This window comes from Ambystoma mexicanum, chromosome 8 (genome assembly GCF_040938575.1).
Source record: "Ambystoma mexicanum isolate Mex_15411 chromosome 8, UKY_AmexF1_1, whole genome shotgun sequence".
NCBI lineage: Eukaryota > Metazoa > Chordata > Amphibia > Caudata > Ambystomatidae > Ambystoma > Ambystoma mexicanum.
In genome coordinates, this window is record NC_090929.1 from 1,379,681,940 (window position 1) to 1,379,699,886 (window position 17,947).

General features: G+C 43.6%; 1 protein-coding gene across 1 annotated transcript in view; it reads left to right on the forward strand.

Moving 5' to 3' along the window:
- Nucleotides 1-17,947, forward strand: part of DHX32 (DEAH-box helicase 32 (putative)) — an 864,748-nt gene that overhangs the window by 616,175 nt on the left and 230,626 nt on the right. Inside the window, exon 8 of the mRNA XM_069611492.1 lies at nt 3,917-4,060. Within this exon, the coding sequence (XP_069467593.1) occupies nt 3,917-4,060 (144 nt within the window). The remainder of the gene's footprint in view (nt 1-3,916; nt 4,061-17,947) is intronic.

The following is a 17,947-nucleotide window of genomic DNA, read 5'->3' on the forward strand; positions in this document are numbered from 1 at the left end:
GGAGAGTGACGAAAGTAAAACCTAGAAGATGGAGGAAGTGGAGTGAAAGATAGCACCAAGCGGTTGGAAGAAAGTAAATCCCAGGAAGCTAGAGTGAAAGATAAAACCTGGGGAGTGGAAGAAAGGAATACCCGGAGTGTGGAAGAAAGTGGCTTGAAAGGTACACTCTGTAGAGTGGGTGAAGGTAAAACTCAGAGATTGGGGGAAGGGGAGAAATCAGGAAGGTGTCAGAGAGGAGGGAAGATGGAGAGCAAATTCCAGATGGTGAGCAGAGAACTTTATCCGCAGTGAGGGAAGACAGAGGCTGCAGCTAGCAAACAGGCGGAGGTTCTAGCCTGCATAAAGTCAGAAGAGAAGAATGTGAGTAGGGCACCTTATCCCCATAGGAGAAGACAGAGCCTGTGGATAGACAGGCAAATGGCACAACCTGTGAAAAGACAGAAGATGTAAAATCAGATGTTATGGCCAAAGAGAGGGCCGAGAAAGAAAAGGACACACTATAGGCCGAAGACAGAGTGGAAAGAGAAAAGGTTGAATCCCTGACCAAAGATAAAGTGGGGAAAGAAAAGGATGGAAGCCAAAGAAATTACACTGAAAGGAAAAGACGAAGTTCCAGCCATGAAAATGATGAGCCCTGGTAACCCAGGGGAAAGACCAGCAAAGCAATGAGAGTGACCTGGGCACTAACCCAGGGGGGAAGTGAAGAATCTTGTAGAGACCAAAGCCTTCAGAACGACCTTGACAAAACAAATACATTTATTAAAGTTTCGTTTGTTGTACTCATCATTTAAAATGCAATGCTACACCACATCATGTAAGGATCTGGAGTAATGGGGCTACTATACCCCCCTTCCCGATACGGTCTCCCCAAATGGCCTTCATTCTACCAGTGGAAACATTTCTGCTGGCAGTCTTATGGACTGCCACCAGAAAATAGCTCAGTGACAGTAAAAGGGTTGACCTGCCCTTTTCCCTGCCTGCTCGGTGTGACTGAGAGCCCGAAGACTCTTCCAGTAGTTGGGATTCATGGACAGTTCCTGAGTCCACACATGGCAGTGCTTTCTTACCCTGCAAGGAGCAGACGAAGCTGGGAGTATACTGAAGTTGCAAGCGGAAAAACAACATAGTGATAGTATATTATGCAATATACTGGGTCAATTCACTGGCCCTTTTGGAAGGAGGACAGGCTAATTTACAAATAGCCAATCCCTGCCAAAACGGGGAAAAAGAAAAGGAGGATAACTTATCACAAATATGAATTTAAAGAGGGATTCATGCATATAAAAGAAGTCCCACAGAGCAGGTTTGCGAAAGCGATGCAAGAGCACTTGAAATGGAAAGGTGCTTTAACCCTGACAGAACCTGTACCTGAGAATTGCTTAGAACCTGTTGAGAGGTGCTGGGACTCAGGTACCACTTGAAGGTCATTGGTGCTCAGAACCTGAAACCACTTGATGCCTAGGTGTTGTTAACAATCAGAAAACACTTGAATCCTAAGAAGCACTAAGAGTTTTAAAACACTTGAAGCCTGAGAGGTTGTGAGCAACATAGTTATATGGAAGAATTGCAGTGACACAATCCCTGTTGTTGCTTATGGGACCCAGTAGTCACATGTAAAAGACTTAGAAATCTGGGATACTCCGAGAAGCAAAGATTGCGTCTTGAACTGGAGCCACCACTTCATAAATTAAAATGTTATCAGTCATCGATAACAAAAACGTTGTTAATAACATCTTCTTCTTGCACTCACAATCCATCAAAGTGTGACTGTTAGAATAGGGATATGTAGGAGGAAGTTACAGTAATATAATGCATATTTTAAGTGCTCCTCCCTACATTTTGCAGACGGTCCCAATCGTTTTGTGTTATGCCACCTGATGCTTTCTCTAAACTGTAAATTGAGTCATAGTGCAATACTGAATGGGGACTAAGAGAGTTTCTGTTAGCTTTTACACTACAGAGTGGACAGGTGTGACATCCTGGACAGAGGTACTTTAGGCCACTGGCACAGTTCGTGATTCTATTTTATTTACAATGTGGACACTGGACAACTATCTTGTAACTGCGGGATATTTTCTAGCACTGCACCTCCTACCATTGAAGATGTAGGCCATGAGGAATCTTTAATGGAATATTTCACTTGTTGCCGAAGAGCAAATCATAATGTAGCATAGCAAACATTTACCGTCTTTTTGGAGCACCGTTTTCCAGACAGCTGTGCAAATAGAAAGATAACTCCCTTCCCAACAATCTTGTTTGCCTGATCTGTGTCCAGTCTCCTTAGAGCAAGCTTTAGCTCCCTCACTGACTCACTTATGATATCTAATGTTATATTTTTTTTGCTATATGAAAAGCGATACACTGCGAAGAGCCTTGTAGTGCTGCAGGAGGATAGCTCAGACAGCTCGTTTCGGAAGGATAGCTCAGGGGCAACGTGTTCACCTTGGAAGCAAGACGACACAGAGCAACACAGGTTCGATCCCCGGGTCCCGGCTTAGAAACCTCTGGGTATTAAGCTCGTTATAAATAACCTATCATATCATATGGGTGTCTGCTTTCCGGAAGAGCATAGCCTCAAGAATTGCATTCATAATAACGGAGGAATTGCAGCATTAAAAGACACTCTTAAGTCTGTCTAGTCATGTCCCCGGTCATTTCAGAAAAGGATACAGGCTGAAGTCATGTGTCTGGTTGCAGTGTACTGTATGAGGCTAAATCTGTGTCGATTGAGTGATATATGCAGGGCAGACCCCCTGGAGCCCCCTATTTACCCCCACCTTAAATATTACCTTTACCCACTCCCCACATACATTTGGCCCAAATTCGGGCAAAAATATTAGATGGATTTGGCTTCGACCAAATCTCCTGCGATGAAGCCTCCCCCTCACGTTCTAATTTGACCATTGCATCTCGACTTTGCTCTCTGACTGACTTATTACACCTTATTTGTTTTCGTCTGGAGGATCTTTTAAGCTTTTGTGAACTGTCACTAAGGAATCCTGGCCTGTTGAGGGATCGTTTTAGGATAAAGCACATGAACTGAAAGCAATAGAGTGGGCATTTCATGAGCCTAAGATTTGACAGTCAACGCATTGCACAAGTAGTAAGGTGTTAGGCAGGTATTCACAAGCTTCTGGCCATCCACCTTAGCATTTGCACTTATATGGATAACCACTGCAGCTCACAAGTACCAAAGCGGGTAGGCAGACTGTCTAATTGGCACTCAATAGCAAATTAACCTAAATCAATATGAATGTTTTTTAAATGTTTTATGTATACAATTGTATTTCGTGTTTCTAAGAAATTGTCATGCAATTTGAGTTGGCGGAGTTAAAATTCACAACATTTAACTTCTCAAAAGCACACCAAAATTAATTACATTTCCGAAAATGCTTGTACATTACCAATAATTATTTAAAAACTCTATAAAGAAAAAGTAGGGAGTTCAACTGACACTTATGAAATTAGTCAAACTCTAGTAACAATTTACTCAGTCAACAGCAGTGAGTTTTTCATTAATTTGACTACTTTTCTTTTAAAAAATGTTCTCAGTAGCGCCATGTGTACTAGCTGTAATACATTTTGAATGTCAAAAATATGCAAATGGGTCGGTCTTAGGTGGGATTTGAACCAGAGAAAGTAAAAATAAAGGGCACATACGATATTTGAATAATGACCAACTTTTCTCACATTGTAGTAACCCTAATCTAACACTTTTGTAGGCTTCATTATGTCACCACGAGATTATTTGCATGGTTACTTGTTCAATAATATTTGTATCTATAACCATTTGCTAGATGCGATATAACAACTGGCCTATTGCCTGTTCTTAAGATTTTCCAAAATAAAATGTTCAAATACTCTATATGTATTGTGATTTGCTACATTTTGTGATTTCTTTTTCTTCATCTTGAAGCACCAAGCTGTTTTGTCGACCCGCCTCACAGTGCGTTAGAAGTCGCTGCTTCATGCCAAAGAAAGTTTGTACATCCGGACGGCGACCATTTTACTCTGATCCAGATCTACAAGGCATACAAGCAAATGAAAGCAGATACGACAGGTCAGAAGGATCACGTGGGCAGGCAATGGCTCCATATATATTTTCATTTTAGAGGTTACATTCATACCCAGCCATGAGCATGATACAACATCTCTCCAAAAATATTCTTGACAAGCACTTAATAATGCTTTAGTATAAAAAACAAAAAATGTTGGCTTAATCCACCACCAGGTGCCTGAGCAAAATATGTTTGAATTAGAGTTATAATATTTAAGTAACGCATCCCCACTGTAAAAGAAGTTGCTAATGCTTGAATAGTCATTTAACAAAGTCCTAAAACAGGTGGGTAGTGCTTGATGGCAATTTTGGCCATGTCTATACATGTCAATATTATGGTACGAAGATTTTGCTTCTTAAGTTTTTGTTGCTGGTAAATTGCCATATCAAGATTGTGGCGTGATAATCGTGTTGGGAGCCGTTTATGGGAGACCTAGAACTTATAATTTAGACAAAGTTAACACAACATATGCTTTGAGCAACACATGTTGCTCAGATACAGAAACCTCTTTTTAGTCTGGGTCAAATACAAATACAAAAATTATATATGAAGGTCTGATGGGTTTTGTGGCATACAGAACACTTCAAGATTCCTACTGATGAAATAACTAATCCTAATAGATAACCACAAACGTTTCCCCCGGAAGTTTGCATTTTAACCTTTTTTTGTGAGTTATTGCATATCTATCGCAGCACCTACTATGCTTTTGTGTACCAGAGACACCTTGGCAATCTGATTTCCACCATTCCCTGCTTTCTCTTGTTGGGTATTTCATCTGTGACTTTGAAAGGAGATGGAGAAGGTGAAATCTAAGAAATGAAAAAGCAACACATGCCATTTCTCTGGCTTTTGGGTGCACACAACAAGAAAAGAAGAACCACTTGAGGCAGGCAAAGTATGAGTGGACTATCAATTCATCGCCATTGTCACATCTTCGGCACTGGACGAGGAGAAGAAATGTGAAAAGCTGCATCTTAAAAAACCCCTCCAGATTCTCCTCTTTGGAGATCCAAACTTTTAAAATTGAATTTGGGTGGTGGAAGAATTGGCAAAAATATAGGATAATAGTGATGCAGTTCCAAACCATTGTGCAAGGCAAGTTAATGCAAAAGGGAAATGCCAAGAGAGAGCAGAAACATTTAAGGACAGACATTTTTGTATTTAGGAGTGAGTGAATCTATGCGCCACTTCCTGCACTGCGCCATGCAGACCATAAAGTCTCTTGGCACTGTTTAGCGACTGCTTGGCTGCAGGAGATACCTACTGGAAGAACTAAGTGATCTTGAGAAGCTTTCCGAAATTGACAAAGTACTCTTTTAGCTGACTCTGAATGGGTAGAAGATTCCATTGGACAAGGCTTCAGGCAGTAATCTCACACCTGCACCAGTTGTTATAGCTGGTGTGAAGGATGAGGACGAGAATTGAGATTGGCGCATGTAAAGCCTTCAAGGATGTTGCATGCATATTTTTCAATGCAGAAAGAGGGGACTCAGTGGTGGATCGAGTTGTACACTAAAGTAAGGTGCAATGTTCGACCAGGCGCCTTGTCAAGATTTGTACATTTCTGTAGTTTTTACAGTGTTTTAAATGAGTAACGAGCATGGTGCCCTGAATGGGACTGGGCTGACTGTATACTTTTGTCATGTATGAGTGCCCTCCTCACAGGAAGCCAGAGACGAGAGGCCTAGATAGCTGTTAGTCCTGAGATCTAAGAAGGTCCGAACCAGTGGCGGTTGGTGAATTTCTTAACTGGAGGGGTGTAAATATTTGTCCCAGAAATGCAACAGCGATGGACCGTACTGAGAGAGCCCACACCAATCAAAGGGGAATTGGGGGGGGGGTTCTCTCTCCTAGAATTGTTTTTAAATAATGGGTTAAAATGGTGCATTTTAGAGCACAACTTTTAGACCATTTGAGTAAAAAGCCAAACAGTTTGCAATTGGTTTTCTAGGGTAACTCATTAAAAACCCCAATAGATGCAAGTCACCAACAGTGCACAGGAGCATTTCTCCAACACATTTTCATGATGCCTTTTACCAAAATATGTGCCAGTATAAAACATTTTCACACTGGCTATGCCCATACATTTCCATGCAGACTGCACCATTATGCCCTAGTATTCCCATAAAAGAACCTGCTCATGTTTGCTTTGCACATAATACCAGTAATGATACTAAAAGAAGACATGTTCATGTTTGCTCTACCAATATATGGAATCTCCACGTATGATCATACTCCAGTTGGCTTTACCATTACAAATGCCTGCCAAAGTATGAAAACATGTCCAAACTGGCTGCACTAAAATGCCAGTCGAGCTACACAATTACACTTATCATGCTTGCTTTACCATAGATGCCCAGAACAAAATGTCATACCGCAATAAGAAATGGATAGACTGGATGCATATAAGTGCCAGTCTTGATTCATAATAACACTTATCATGCTTGCTTTACCATAAATGCTCGATTCAAAATGTCATACCACAATAAGAAATGGCTAGACTGACTGTATTGAAATGCCATTATAGCTACAAATGAACACTTATCATGTTTGCTTTATCAAAGATGCCCGATACAAAATGTCATGCCACAGAAAGAATAATACCACTGATCATGCTTGGTCATGCCTGGTGTCATGCACTTACCCATGGTATGCCGATCACGGTGGCCCTCTTCTGGACCACTGCAGGTCCCACACCAGCCACAGCCCTTTCCCCGGTTAGATGCAATTCAGAGTGGCCAGCACACATTACCCTTGGACGATGAATTTGGGAACAGAACGCCTCATCGGGGATTGCTTCAGAACCAATCATCAGCCTCCAGTGTATGTACCTACTCCTTTCCTTTTGGCTCCTCCAGAGCGTTTTACAGGGCAGCCACTGAAATTCTGCAGATTTATTAACCAGTGCAAGTTACATTTCTTGTGCAGATGCCAGGCCTTTCCTGATTCTACTACCAAGGCTGCCTTCACAATGTCACATTTGGGGGATTTAGCAGCATAGTGGGATAATCCCTTATTGAAAGGCAATAGTCCCTTTCTGTATGATTTTGACCTTGTAATAGGAGAAATTACCAAGGTCTTTTATATGCAGTTCAAGGCTCAGTCACGAGACTTAGAACTCTTAGGGTTGTCACAAGGAAAGGCTGGACCTTTAGATTATATCACCCGTATCAATCAATTAGTTGCCGAGACACATTGGCCTGACAATACAAAATCTGTTGTTTTCTATAGGGCTCTTAATGATGCCATGAAAGATGTCCTAGCTGTGGTCCCCTCTTTGCCTACTGAGTATACAGAGCTTATTGACTTGACCCTCCAAGTAGATGCAAGAAGAGTGGAATGCAAAGGCGAGTTGTTTAAAACGCCCAGTTTTACATCCAGTCCCTCCCCATGCTCCTCGAATCCTGTGGAGAAAATTCCAGAAGCCATGCAGATTGACAGTTTACGGAGTCCATTGACACCTGCAGAAAGAAAACAGCGGCATGTGTCTATTGTGGTCAAACTGGACATTTCTTTAAGGAATGTCCTAAAAGACCAAAACGAACGCTGGTTTTTCGGAAGGCCCATCCTTAAAGAAAGGGTTTGGAAGGGCCTAGAGTACACTATACCCCTCAACACACCTGTTTTCAGTCCAACCGCGCACATGATCATCAAAGCCTGTCTCACTGTTCCAGGACAAACGGAACAATCCATTTGGGTATTAATAGACTCAGGTGACACAGGTAACTACATTGACATCTCTCGGGCTGCTTCCCTGAATTGCCTTTGCAAGACAAAGCAACACCGGAAACGGTTCAAGCCATTGATGGTACAAATCTTGTGTCTGGTCCGATTCGGCAACAAACCCTGCCTTTGCTTCTTGTTATACAAGGAAAACACTCTGAACAAATTGTTTTTGATCTCATCGTAATTGTAGGGATTTCCTGGCTGAAAAGGCATAATCCTGCCATTGATTGGGTGCAAAACACATTAGACTTTCATTCAACTCATTGCCACGAACACTGTCAGACTGTTGCCACTGCATACCAATCCCCTTGTCAAGCCCTGGTTGCGGTCGGACACCTAATGAATACACTTCCTTCTTAGATGTTTTCGACAAACATCAGGCTGAGTGTTTGCCAACACATCGTTCACACGATTGCCCCATCAACCTTATTCAAGGTGCCAAAATACCTTATGGCCGTATTTATTCATTAACACCGACAGAACAAAGCATTAAATGAGTATATCGACTTAGTCCTGCGCAACAGGCTTATCAGACCATACCAATCCACCACTGCAAGTCCCATGTTCTTCATTCCCAAGAAGGAAGGTGACCACTGACCTTGTGTAGACTATAGGCGGGTGAATCAAATCACTATAAAAAACAAGTATCCTATCCCTCTGATCTCGGTCCTATTGGACCAACTCCAACATGCTGCTATATTTACAAAGTTGGACTTAAGAGAAGCATATAATCTGATCCGTATCCAAAAGGGTGACGGGTGGAAGACAGCCTTTTGTGCATGCTTTGGCCTGTTTGAATACGCTGTCAAGCCCTTCGGTTTATGCAATGTGCCCGTGTCTTTTCAGCATTTTGAATGACATCTTTCATGACATCCTGGATTCTTATGTTATCGTTTATCTCGATAATATATTGATGTTTTCCCCATCATACAAGACACATGTAACCCATGTGTCTGAAGTACTACTCCAACTACGTCCGAATGCTCTTTTTGCCATTGCAGAGAAATGTGTTTTTCATATCCAAGCGATCGAATTTTAGGTTTCCAAATAACCGCAGATAAGCTTTCTCTGAATGCATCTAAGGTGAAAACCATACTTGACTGGTGGTACCAACATCAGTCAAGGCTCTACAGACCTTTCTCAGTTTCGCTAACTTTTACCGTCGCTTTATTCAGGGATTCTCTAGCATTGCTGCTCCTTTGACCAAACTCACAAGCCCTGCAGTATTTTGTTTTTGGACACCTACCCAACATGAATCATTCGATGTTCTAAAAAACCACATTTACCACAGCCCCAGTCTTGCAACACCCTAACTCAGACCCTCCATTTGTGGTACAGGCCGACACAACCTCTTTTACCCTAGGGGCTATCTTGTCTCAAGTTTGTTCTACCACTGGTTTTTTACACTCGGTAGCATTCCATTTTAAGAAGTTCTGTGTTGCTGAAATGCATTATATGGTTACAGAGAAAGAACTTTTTGCCATTAAAGATGCCTTTTCAGTCTGGACACATCACCTATTAGGTTATAAATGGCCAGTAACCGTATGTAAAGAGCATTGCAACATTCAAGACTTGGGTTCAATGAAATGCATGAATAGTCGTCAAGTGCGTTGGCACATTTCTTTTCTTCTGCCTTTGACTTCACGTTTAAACATAGTTCGACTTAAAACATGGAAAAGCAGATGGCTTATCTCGCCTTTTCGGGGAGTGCGAATTTACCTGTATTATCACATACTATTTTACAGCAAACACATTTTATCTGTCTCTGTACACCCCGGCCTACGTTGGTCTCTAGCATATGAGATTGGGTCACACTACACCCCACTTTCTTACAAGAGTGGAATGTAGATTATCATGAGGGTCTACCTTTTGATCAAGGGCGCCTGTTTCTCCCGACACAACAGGCTAGACAACAAGCACTATAGTGGTCACATGACACACCTATTAGTGGACACCCTGGCCAACATAAGACTTTGTTGCTTTTACAGCAGTGGTGTTGGTGGCCTGGGAGGAAAATAGATGTCATTGACTATCTTTCCTCTTGTTCGGTGTGTGCACACAAAAAAACATTAGCAGAAAACCATTCGGTCTTCTGCAACCCATTACAATTCCCCATAAACCATGGCATATGGAATTGATGGATTTCATAAAGGACCTTCCTAAAGTAAAGAATCATGATAGTATCTGGGTAATCATTGATTATTTTACAAACATGGCTCGTTTTGTTTCCTGTAAGGGCATACCCACTGCCCCTGTTCTGGCTGATCTATTTTTTCGTAACGTGTTTTGTTTCTTTGGCCTGCCGTCTATTATTGTTTCTGACAGGGGGCTACAATTCACATCACATTTCTGGACTTCCCTCCTTGGCATCGATGCACGCTTTTAGTCTGCCTATAACGCAAAGACAGATGGTCAGACAGAACGGCTAAATCAGGCGCTTGAACAATACCTTCGCTGTTTGTGCCTCCATCAGGACACATGGTTCAAGGTCTTATGTACAGCGGAATTTGCACATGACAATGCCCCTCATACTATCACAATTGCTTCTCCTTTTTATTCCCTTTATGGTGAGCATCCACGTACCTTATCCATGCTTGAGCACCCTACCACTCTTATCCCTGCTGTCAATGACTGCTACAGAAACCTTAAGACTATTCATGATCGGGTTAATTCACATCTATTGAGTGCTCAGTTATCCATGCACCATACAGAAAATCGTCATCACCACCCTGCACTGGTATATGTGCCAGGAGACAAAGTATTGCTATCAATGCGTTGTCTATGTATACCCAGCTGCCGGATGTTATTCTCTCCTTTTGGTGGCCCCTATAAAGTCTCAAAGATCATAAATCCAGTCTCATGCCGTCTCTCTTTGCCTGCCTCTTGGCTTGTCCACCCGATTTTTCATGTCTTACTCCTTAAACCTTGTCCTGCCTCTACTCGCCTTTCCCTCTCCTCCAACCCCCTCTTGCCTTGGGTTCCACTGATGAGTATGAGTTCAATGGCATCCTTGACTCTCGTCTTTCTTAGGGTTGTTCACAATATCTGGTCAACTGGACGGGCTACAGTCCTGAGAAAAGTAACGGGGGAACCTAGTTGTAACATTCAAGCCTCCCAGCTGCTGGCTCAATTCCTTCTTCTTGCTCATCCTGAATAGCTGCGGGCATTGCGGAGGAGCTCTGTCATGAGAACCTATGATTCGCCGATCACAGCGGCTCTCTTCTGGACAGTCAGGGGTCCTGCACCGGCCGTGGCAGTTTGCCCCCTCTTTCCACAGTACTCCACACTGGTGCCGCTGGAGATTGCGGTAGCGCCTCGGGGAAGCATGACAGAGCCTGCAGCATAGAGCAGAGCGATCATATGGCAAAGTCATGTCACGTGATAGGTCTCGTACTTTAGCAGGAAGTTGCAACTGCTCTACTTAAACGCTGCACTTTGGGACTGCCATGCTTACCACCTGTGCCGCAGGTGGCCCTTTGTTGTTTCATGTTTCTAAGAACCTTTGGCTTCTGAACCTCTGGCTTTGGTGTTTTCTTGGATTACTCCTGCTTTTCCCTACTGGATTTGGTGAACTGGATTCCTTGGTTTTTGGACTTCTGACCTTCGCATTTTTCCTGGACTGCTGCTGTTTCTCCCCTGCTGGATTTAGTGACCTGGGTATTTACTGACCTTTGAACTTGGATTCTGAACCTGGATTATTTGGCTTTTGGAACTTTCACAGATTTTCCTGGATTTGTACTTTGGACATTAAACCTTGTGGAACTGCGGTGAGACCTGTACTACAACACTGTTACCTTCTTTGCCTGCGCCCTTGTGCCGCTCGGGTTAGGTTGCCTGCGCAGGTTTCTTGATAACATCCAGCAATATCATCCCATCAAGACTTGACTATTGCAAACCAGGTATCTTGTGTATAGTGGGGGATTTACATGATTTGTATAGTTAATCCTCCATGTAACTAACCTTTGATTTTCTACTAGCTGCCGAGTGCCTGGCGGTGTTGTATCCTGTCTCATCTTTGGACTCAATTTCTGGCCAGAGGTTCCCTTTGCTCTTTCTGGCTGGTACTTGGGGAAGAAGGTACAAGTTTACATGGGTCCTCAGTTCATTCCACTTGCTTTTTCAAAGCTGCCTAATATAAAATGTCACAACACAATAAGAAATGGCTATACTGGCTGCACAAAAATGCCAGTCTAGCTACATAATACCACTTATGCTTGCTTTATCAAACATGCCTGGTAAAAAATGCCATGCCTGCTCCATGCTGCGGCAGCGCCTTGCACTCAGACAGAATCACAATAATGATGAATGTGATTATGTATGACGCTGCGGGGACCAGGGGGCTGATGCATCTCAGGAGCTGGAATCCCAGGGTACAGCAATGGCATTTTTACTGGGCATAGATGCCCAGTAAAAACTGCTATGCCCGCCTCCTAAGGTCCCAAGTGCCTCACAGGCACACACTAATTGGGTGCATGGGAGGTGCTTATTTATTTTTATTTATTTGGATTTGTATAGCGCACATCTGCCCGGGGGCATCGTGGCGCTGGTAGGCAGGCTCACTTAGTACATGTCATATAAAAGCATACTTAAAAATAGGTATGTGGTTTGAGCGGGTTATATGCAATGGTTACAATGGTTACAGGTTAATACATAAAGTTGTCACAATAATCAATATGAACGTTGTTATTCATATGTGACCTATAAACATATGGGGAGAGGAGATCGGAGTTAGTTGAAGAGGGTGGTTTTTAGCTGTTTGCGGAAAGCTTGGTATGATTTTTTCATTCCTGAGTGACGTGGGAAGGGCGTTCCAGTTTATTGGAGCTAGGTGCTGGAAGCTGGATCCCCCTGATTTACTTCTTTTGAAGGTGGGTACATAGGTCTGGTTAGATAAGTGTGATCTGGTGGGTCTGGAGGATGTGATGTGGGTGATCCTTTCGGATAGATATGGTGGGGCGTCAGCGGAGAGGCATCTGTGAGTAATAACCATGGATTTGAAGAGGATACGTTCTTTTATGGGTAGCCAGTGGGCCTCTTTCCTAGCATGGGAGATGTGTTCCCTTTTCGGAATATTCAGGGCTGTTCTTAGTGCGTTGTTCTGAGTGACTTGCATTTTTTTAATGTTTTTTGCCCAGGTGCCCAGGAAGAGGGCATTGCAATAGTCCAAATTGGTGCCTACTGTTGCCCTGGCTATTGACAGGCAGTTTTATGTTGAGGGGAAAGGTTTTACAGCATTAATTACTGTGATGGTAAGTGCAGCAGAAGAGGCTATGGTATTTACTTGCCGTGACATGGATAGTGTTGAGTCAAGATATGCTGCTAGGGTTTTTACCGCCGAAGAGACTGTGATGGTGGAGTTATCGATTTTGAAGGTTTTGTATTGAGGTGGGAGTTTGTTTAGGGTTTCTTTGGTGCCAACTATAAGGATCTCTGTTTTGTCGCCGTTTAGACATAGTCCATTGGCTGCCATCCAGGTTTGGATGGCTGTATAGATATTGGTTAGTGCCGCAGCGTCTTGTTCATAGATGCCTGTGATGGGGAATAGGACTTGAGTATCGTCGGCATAGTTGGTATAGGCTATGTCTTGACGATCTAAGTCATTGAAGAGTGGGAGGGTGAAGATATTATACAGTGTGGGGGCAGTGCATGAGCCTTGTGGGACACCACAGTGGATGGTGGTGGGGGTGGCGCAGGCGGAGTCTGAGAAGACTTTCATGAGTCGACCTTCGAGGAAGGATGTGACCCAAGCGATGGCTTGCGGAGAGAAGTAGGCTTTGTTTTTGAGTTGCGTACCTAAGATGTCATGGTTGACCAGGTCACAGGCAGCAGACAGGTCGAGCAAGAGGAGGAGTGCTGTTTACCTTTGTCCATGATGTCATTGAGTTGTATTTTAAGGTCTAGTAGGGCAGACTCGGTCCCGTTTCCTGGGCGGAAACCCGATTGTCTTTTCCCTAGGATATGGTTTTCTTCCAAATATTGTTGGATTTGCGTTTAGGCCACGTTGTCCAGGATCTTGAGCAAGAAGGGGAAGGTGGTGATGGGTCTATAATTGTTAGCGTTTTCAGGGTCTAGGGTGGGTTTTTTGAGAAGTGGGTGTACCCACGCTTCTTATAGGCCGTCTGGAACTGAGTTGGTGTTGAAGGAGGCATTTATGAATGATTTAAGAAATGGTGCCAGTGTTTCTATGCAGTCTTTGATTAATTTGGCGGGGCAGGCATCTATTATCTCTAGTTCAGAAACTTCTCTAAATTTGAATGGCGTGATGTTGTTTTTTTTTTCTTTGATCTCAGACACTTATTCCGCGTGGACAGTTGATAGGACATGCTGAATGAGGTTTTTGTGGTGGGCTAGAATTTTAATCTGGAGGAGCTCAATTTTGTTGAGGAGGGCAGACTGTATGGTGTTGCACCAGGTCTGATCTTTAACGATCTCCTGAGACTTGGTTGCCATTGTGGATAGTTCCTTGAATATGGCGAAGAGCTCTTTAGATTCTGAGCTATCATTGGAGATTCTGTCATTATAGGAAGTGGACTTGGCTTTAATAATGGCTTTCTTATATTGGGTGGCCAGTGATTTATAAAAGGATAGTGAGGAGGTGCTCGGAGAGCTTTGCCAGGAGTTAAGTGCTTTGCGTTTCTTTGTGTGTAATTCTTTTAGTTCTGATGAGAACCATGTGTTGGAGTGTTTGATATTTTTGGATTTTGTCTTTTGAAGAGGGGCGATGATGTCTATAGCTGTACTAATAGTGGATTTATAGATGTCCGCCAGTGGTGCTGGGTCTAAAATGGCTGAAGGGTTGTTGGTGAGAGTGTCTAGATACGGTAGAAACCTTTCCTTAGTAAGGTTCCTGGCGCTTCTTGCCATTGCTGGTGGTGCAGGGCTGAGTTTTTTCTCTGTCCTTGCGAGGGTGGGGATGAAGAAGTGAATAAGTGAGTGGTCAGACCAAGGGGTGGGAGTGATGGAGCTGATGTCGATACTACAGTTGTGGTCTGCAACCCAGTCCAGTGTGCGTCCTTTGCAGTGTGTAGGAGAAGGGATTTGTAGTGCTAGAGCTAGAGCTGTGGACGGTTTGTCCGTCTTGTTATTGAATCCTAGATTGAGATCGCCTAGGAGGATAGTTTTAGTGGTTGTGTTTAAGTTTCAGCTATGAGGTGGGTAAGGTTTTCCTGGAAGTCAGATATGGGGCCTGGAGGGCGGTATACTAGGTTGATGGTGATGGAGGAGTTAGCTGATAGTGAGATCTTGGCGCTAAGAGAGTCAATATTGTCCCCGAGTTCCGATGAAGCTTGTCTAATATCTAGATGTTCTTTGACTATGAGGGCTACTCCCCCAACTGTGGTTAATGGTCTGTCCTGTCTGAGGATGGTGTATCCAGGTGGGATAGCTAGCGAGAGGGCAGGGCCGGCGGCACTGTGAAGCCAGGTTTCTGTGATGGCTAAAATGTCGAGGTCGAGATTGGTTAGGAGGTCATTGATTTCTATGGCGTGGGCGGGAAGGGAGCGAGCATTGATCAGAGCACATTGCAGGTTGGAGGGTGTCATGGCAGTTGACTTGCCAGTTTTGCTTGAGGGTGTCTTTGTAGTCGTGGCTGGAGTTGATCGCTTGTGCGTACTATGTACGTTAGGGTTAGTGTGGTTTTTAGGGAGGTCTGTGGCTTGATGGTTGCCATAAATGGCAGGTAGGGTTTTCTGTGGGTGTCTGGAGCGGAGACCTAGTGTTTGATTTCTAGAGCTGGTGTTTTTCGGGCGTGTAGTGTAGGTAGGGTTAGGTTTCAGCTGGTTCACTTGATGGTGTTGGGGGCCTAGTCATGGTATTTCTTACTGAGCATCTATTCGATGGCAATTGATCAATGGCATTCCTTCCCCCACTGCCCTCCGGCACCTCACCTGCCCAGATAATCACTTATGTGTACATGTAAGGCACTGGGGGGCTAGAGTTCCCATTGCATGTGAGGTGCTAGGAATCCCAGCAGATTGGGCTGGCATTCTTTACTGGACATATCAGTAAAAACTGCCATGCCTTTCCCCTGGGCCCCAGTGCTTCACACACACACACAATGAATGTGATTGTGTGTATGCGAGGCGCTAGGTGGAACAGGGTGGGTCATGCATGGTATTTTTTACTGGACATCTATCATAGATGCCCAGTAAGAAAAATGGCATGCCTGTCTCTTTCCCCTGGGTCCCACAGCGGCAAACACACACACACAATCAAAGTGATTATGTGTGTATGCAAGGCACTGGGGGGTCCAGGTGAACAGGGATGGTATTATTTACTAGACATCTATCACAGATGCCCAGTAAAATAAATGACATGCCTGTCCCCTGGGTCCTACAGCGCCAAAGGCACACACACAATCAAAGTGATTATATGTGTATGCAAGGCACCATGGGGTCCAGGTGGGCAAGTATAGTATTTTTTACTAGACATCTATCATAGATGTCCAGTAAAAAAATACCATGCCTGCCTCCTGGGCTCCAAAGTGCCTAACACACACACACAATCAACGTGATTATGTATGTATGTGAGGTGCTTAGGTTCCCAGGGGGCAAGCATGGTATTTTTTACTAGACATCTATGATGGATGTCCAGTAAATAAATGCCTTCCCTGTCCCGTGGGCCCCACAGTGCCTCACACGCACACAATCAAAGTGATTATGTGTGTATGCAAGGTGCTGTGGGGACCAGGAGGCAGGCACGGTATGTTTTACTAGACAACTATCATAGATGTCCAGTAAATAAATGGCATCCTTGTCCCCTGGGCCCCACAATGCCAAAGACACGCACACAATCAAAGTGATTATGCATGTATGCAATGCACTGGGGGCGCCAGGGGAGCAGGTATGGTATTTTTTACTGGACATCTATAATAGATGTCCAGTAGGAAATACTATAATGAATGCCAGCCCAGTCCACTGGGATTCCTAGCACCTCATATGCAATGTCATGTCTGACCTTGCATGTCCACATCATTATCTGTGCATGTGAGGCACTGGAGGGAATGGGGGAAGGAATGCCATTTACTAATCAGCATCTGATAGATGCCCAGTAAAACATACCGAGACTGGGCCACCAGCACCTCGCATGCACACAATTATTGTGTGCCTGTGAGGCGCTCAAGGCCTCAGGGGGTGGCCATGGCAGTTTATACTGTCCATTTGTGTACAAAATGCCATGGCAGTATCCTGCGACTTCAGCTCCTGAGATGCATCTGCCCCATGGGCACCCCAGCACCTCATAATCACATTCATCATTAATGTGATTCACTCTGAGTGCAAGCGTTGGCGCACCATGGAGCAGGCACTACCTTTTTTACTGGGCATAGTTGATAAAGAAAGTATGATAAGTGTTATTACATAGCTGGACTGGCATTTTAATGCAGTCAATCTAGCTATTTCTTATTGTGGTATGACATTTTATATTAGGCAGCTTTGATAAAGCAAGCATGATCAGTGGGATTATTCTTTCTGTGGGTGTGGCATGACATTTTGTATTGGACGTCTTTCATAAAGCAAGCACAATAAGTGTTAACAGGTAGCTGGACTGGCATTTCAATGCAGCCAGTCTAGCCATTTCTTATTGTGGTATGGAATTTGGTATTGGGCATCTTTGGTAATGCAAGCATGATAAGTGTTATTACAAAGCAAGACTGGCATTTTGTATGCAACCAATCTAGCCATTTCTTACTGAGGCATGCCATGTTGTAATGGGCATCTTTAATAAAGCAAGCAGGATCAGTGGTATTATTCTTACCGTGGCATGACATTTTGCATTGGGTATCTTTGATAAAAACAAGCATAAGTGTTATTATGTAGCTAAACTGGCATTTGAATGCAGCCAGTCTAGTCATTTCTTATTGTGGTGTGACATTTTGTATTGGGTATCTTTGGTAAAGCAAGCATGGTGAGTGTTATTATGAAGCAAGACTGGCACTTTTATGCAACCAGTCTATCCATTTCTTATTGCGGTATGACATCTTGTATTGGGCATCTTTGATAAAGCAAGCATGATAAGTATTATTATGTAGCTCAACTGGCATTTTAGTGCAGCCAATTTCTACATGTTTTCATACTTTTTACTGGCATTATGTGTGAAGCAAACATGAGTATGTTCTTATACGGGAATACTAGGGTATAATGGTGCAGTCAGCATGGAAATGTATG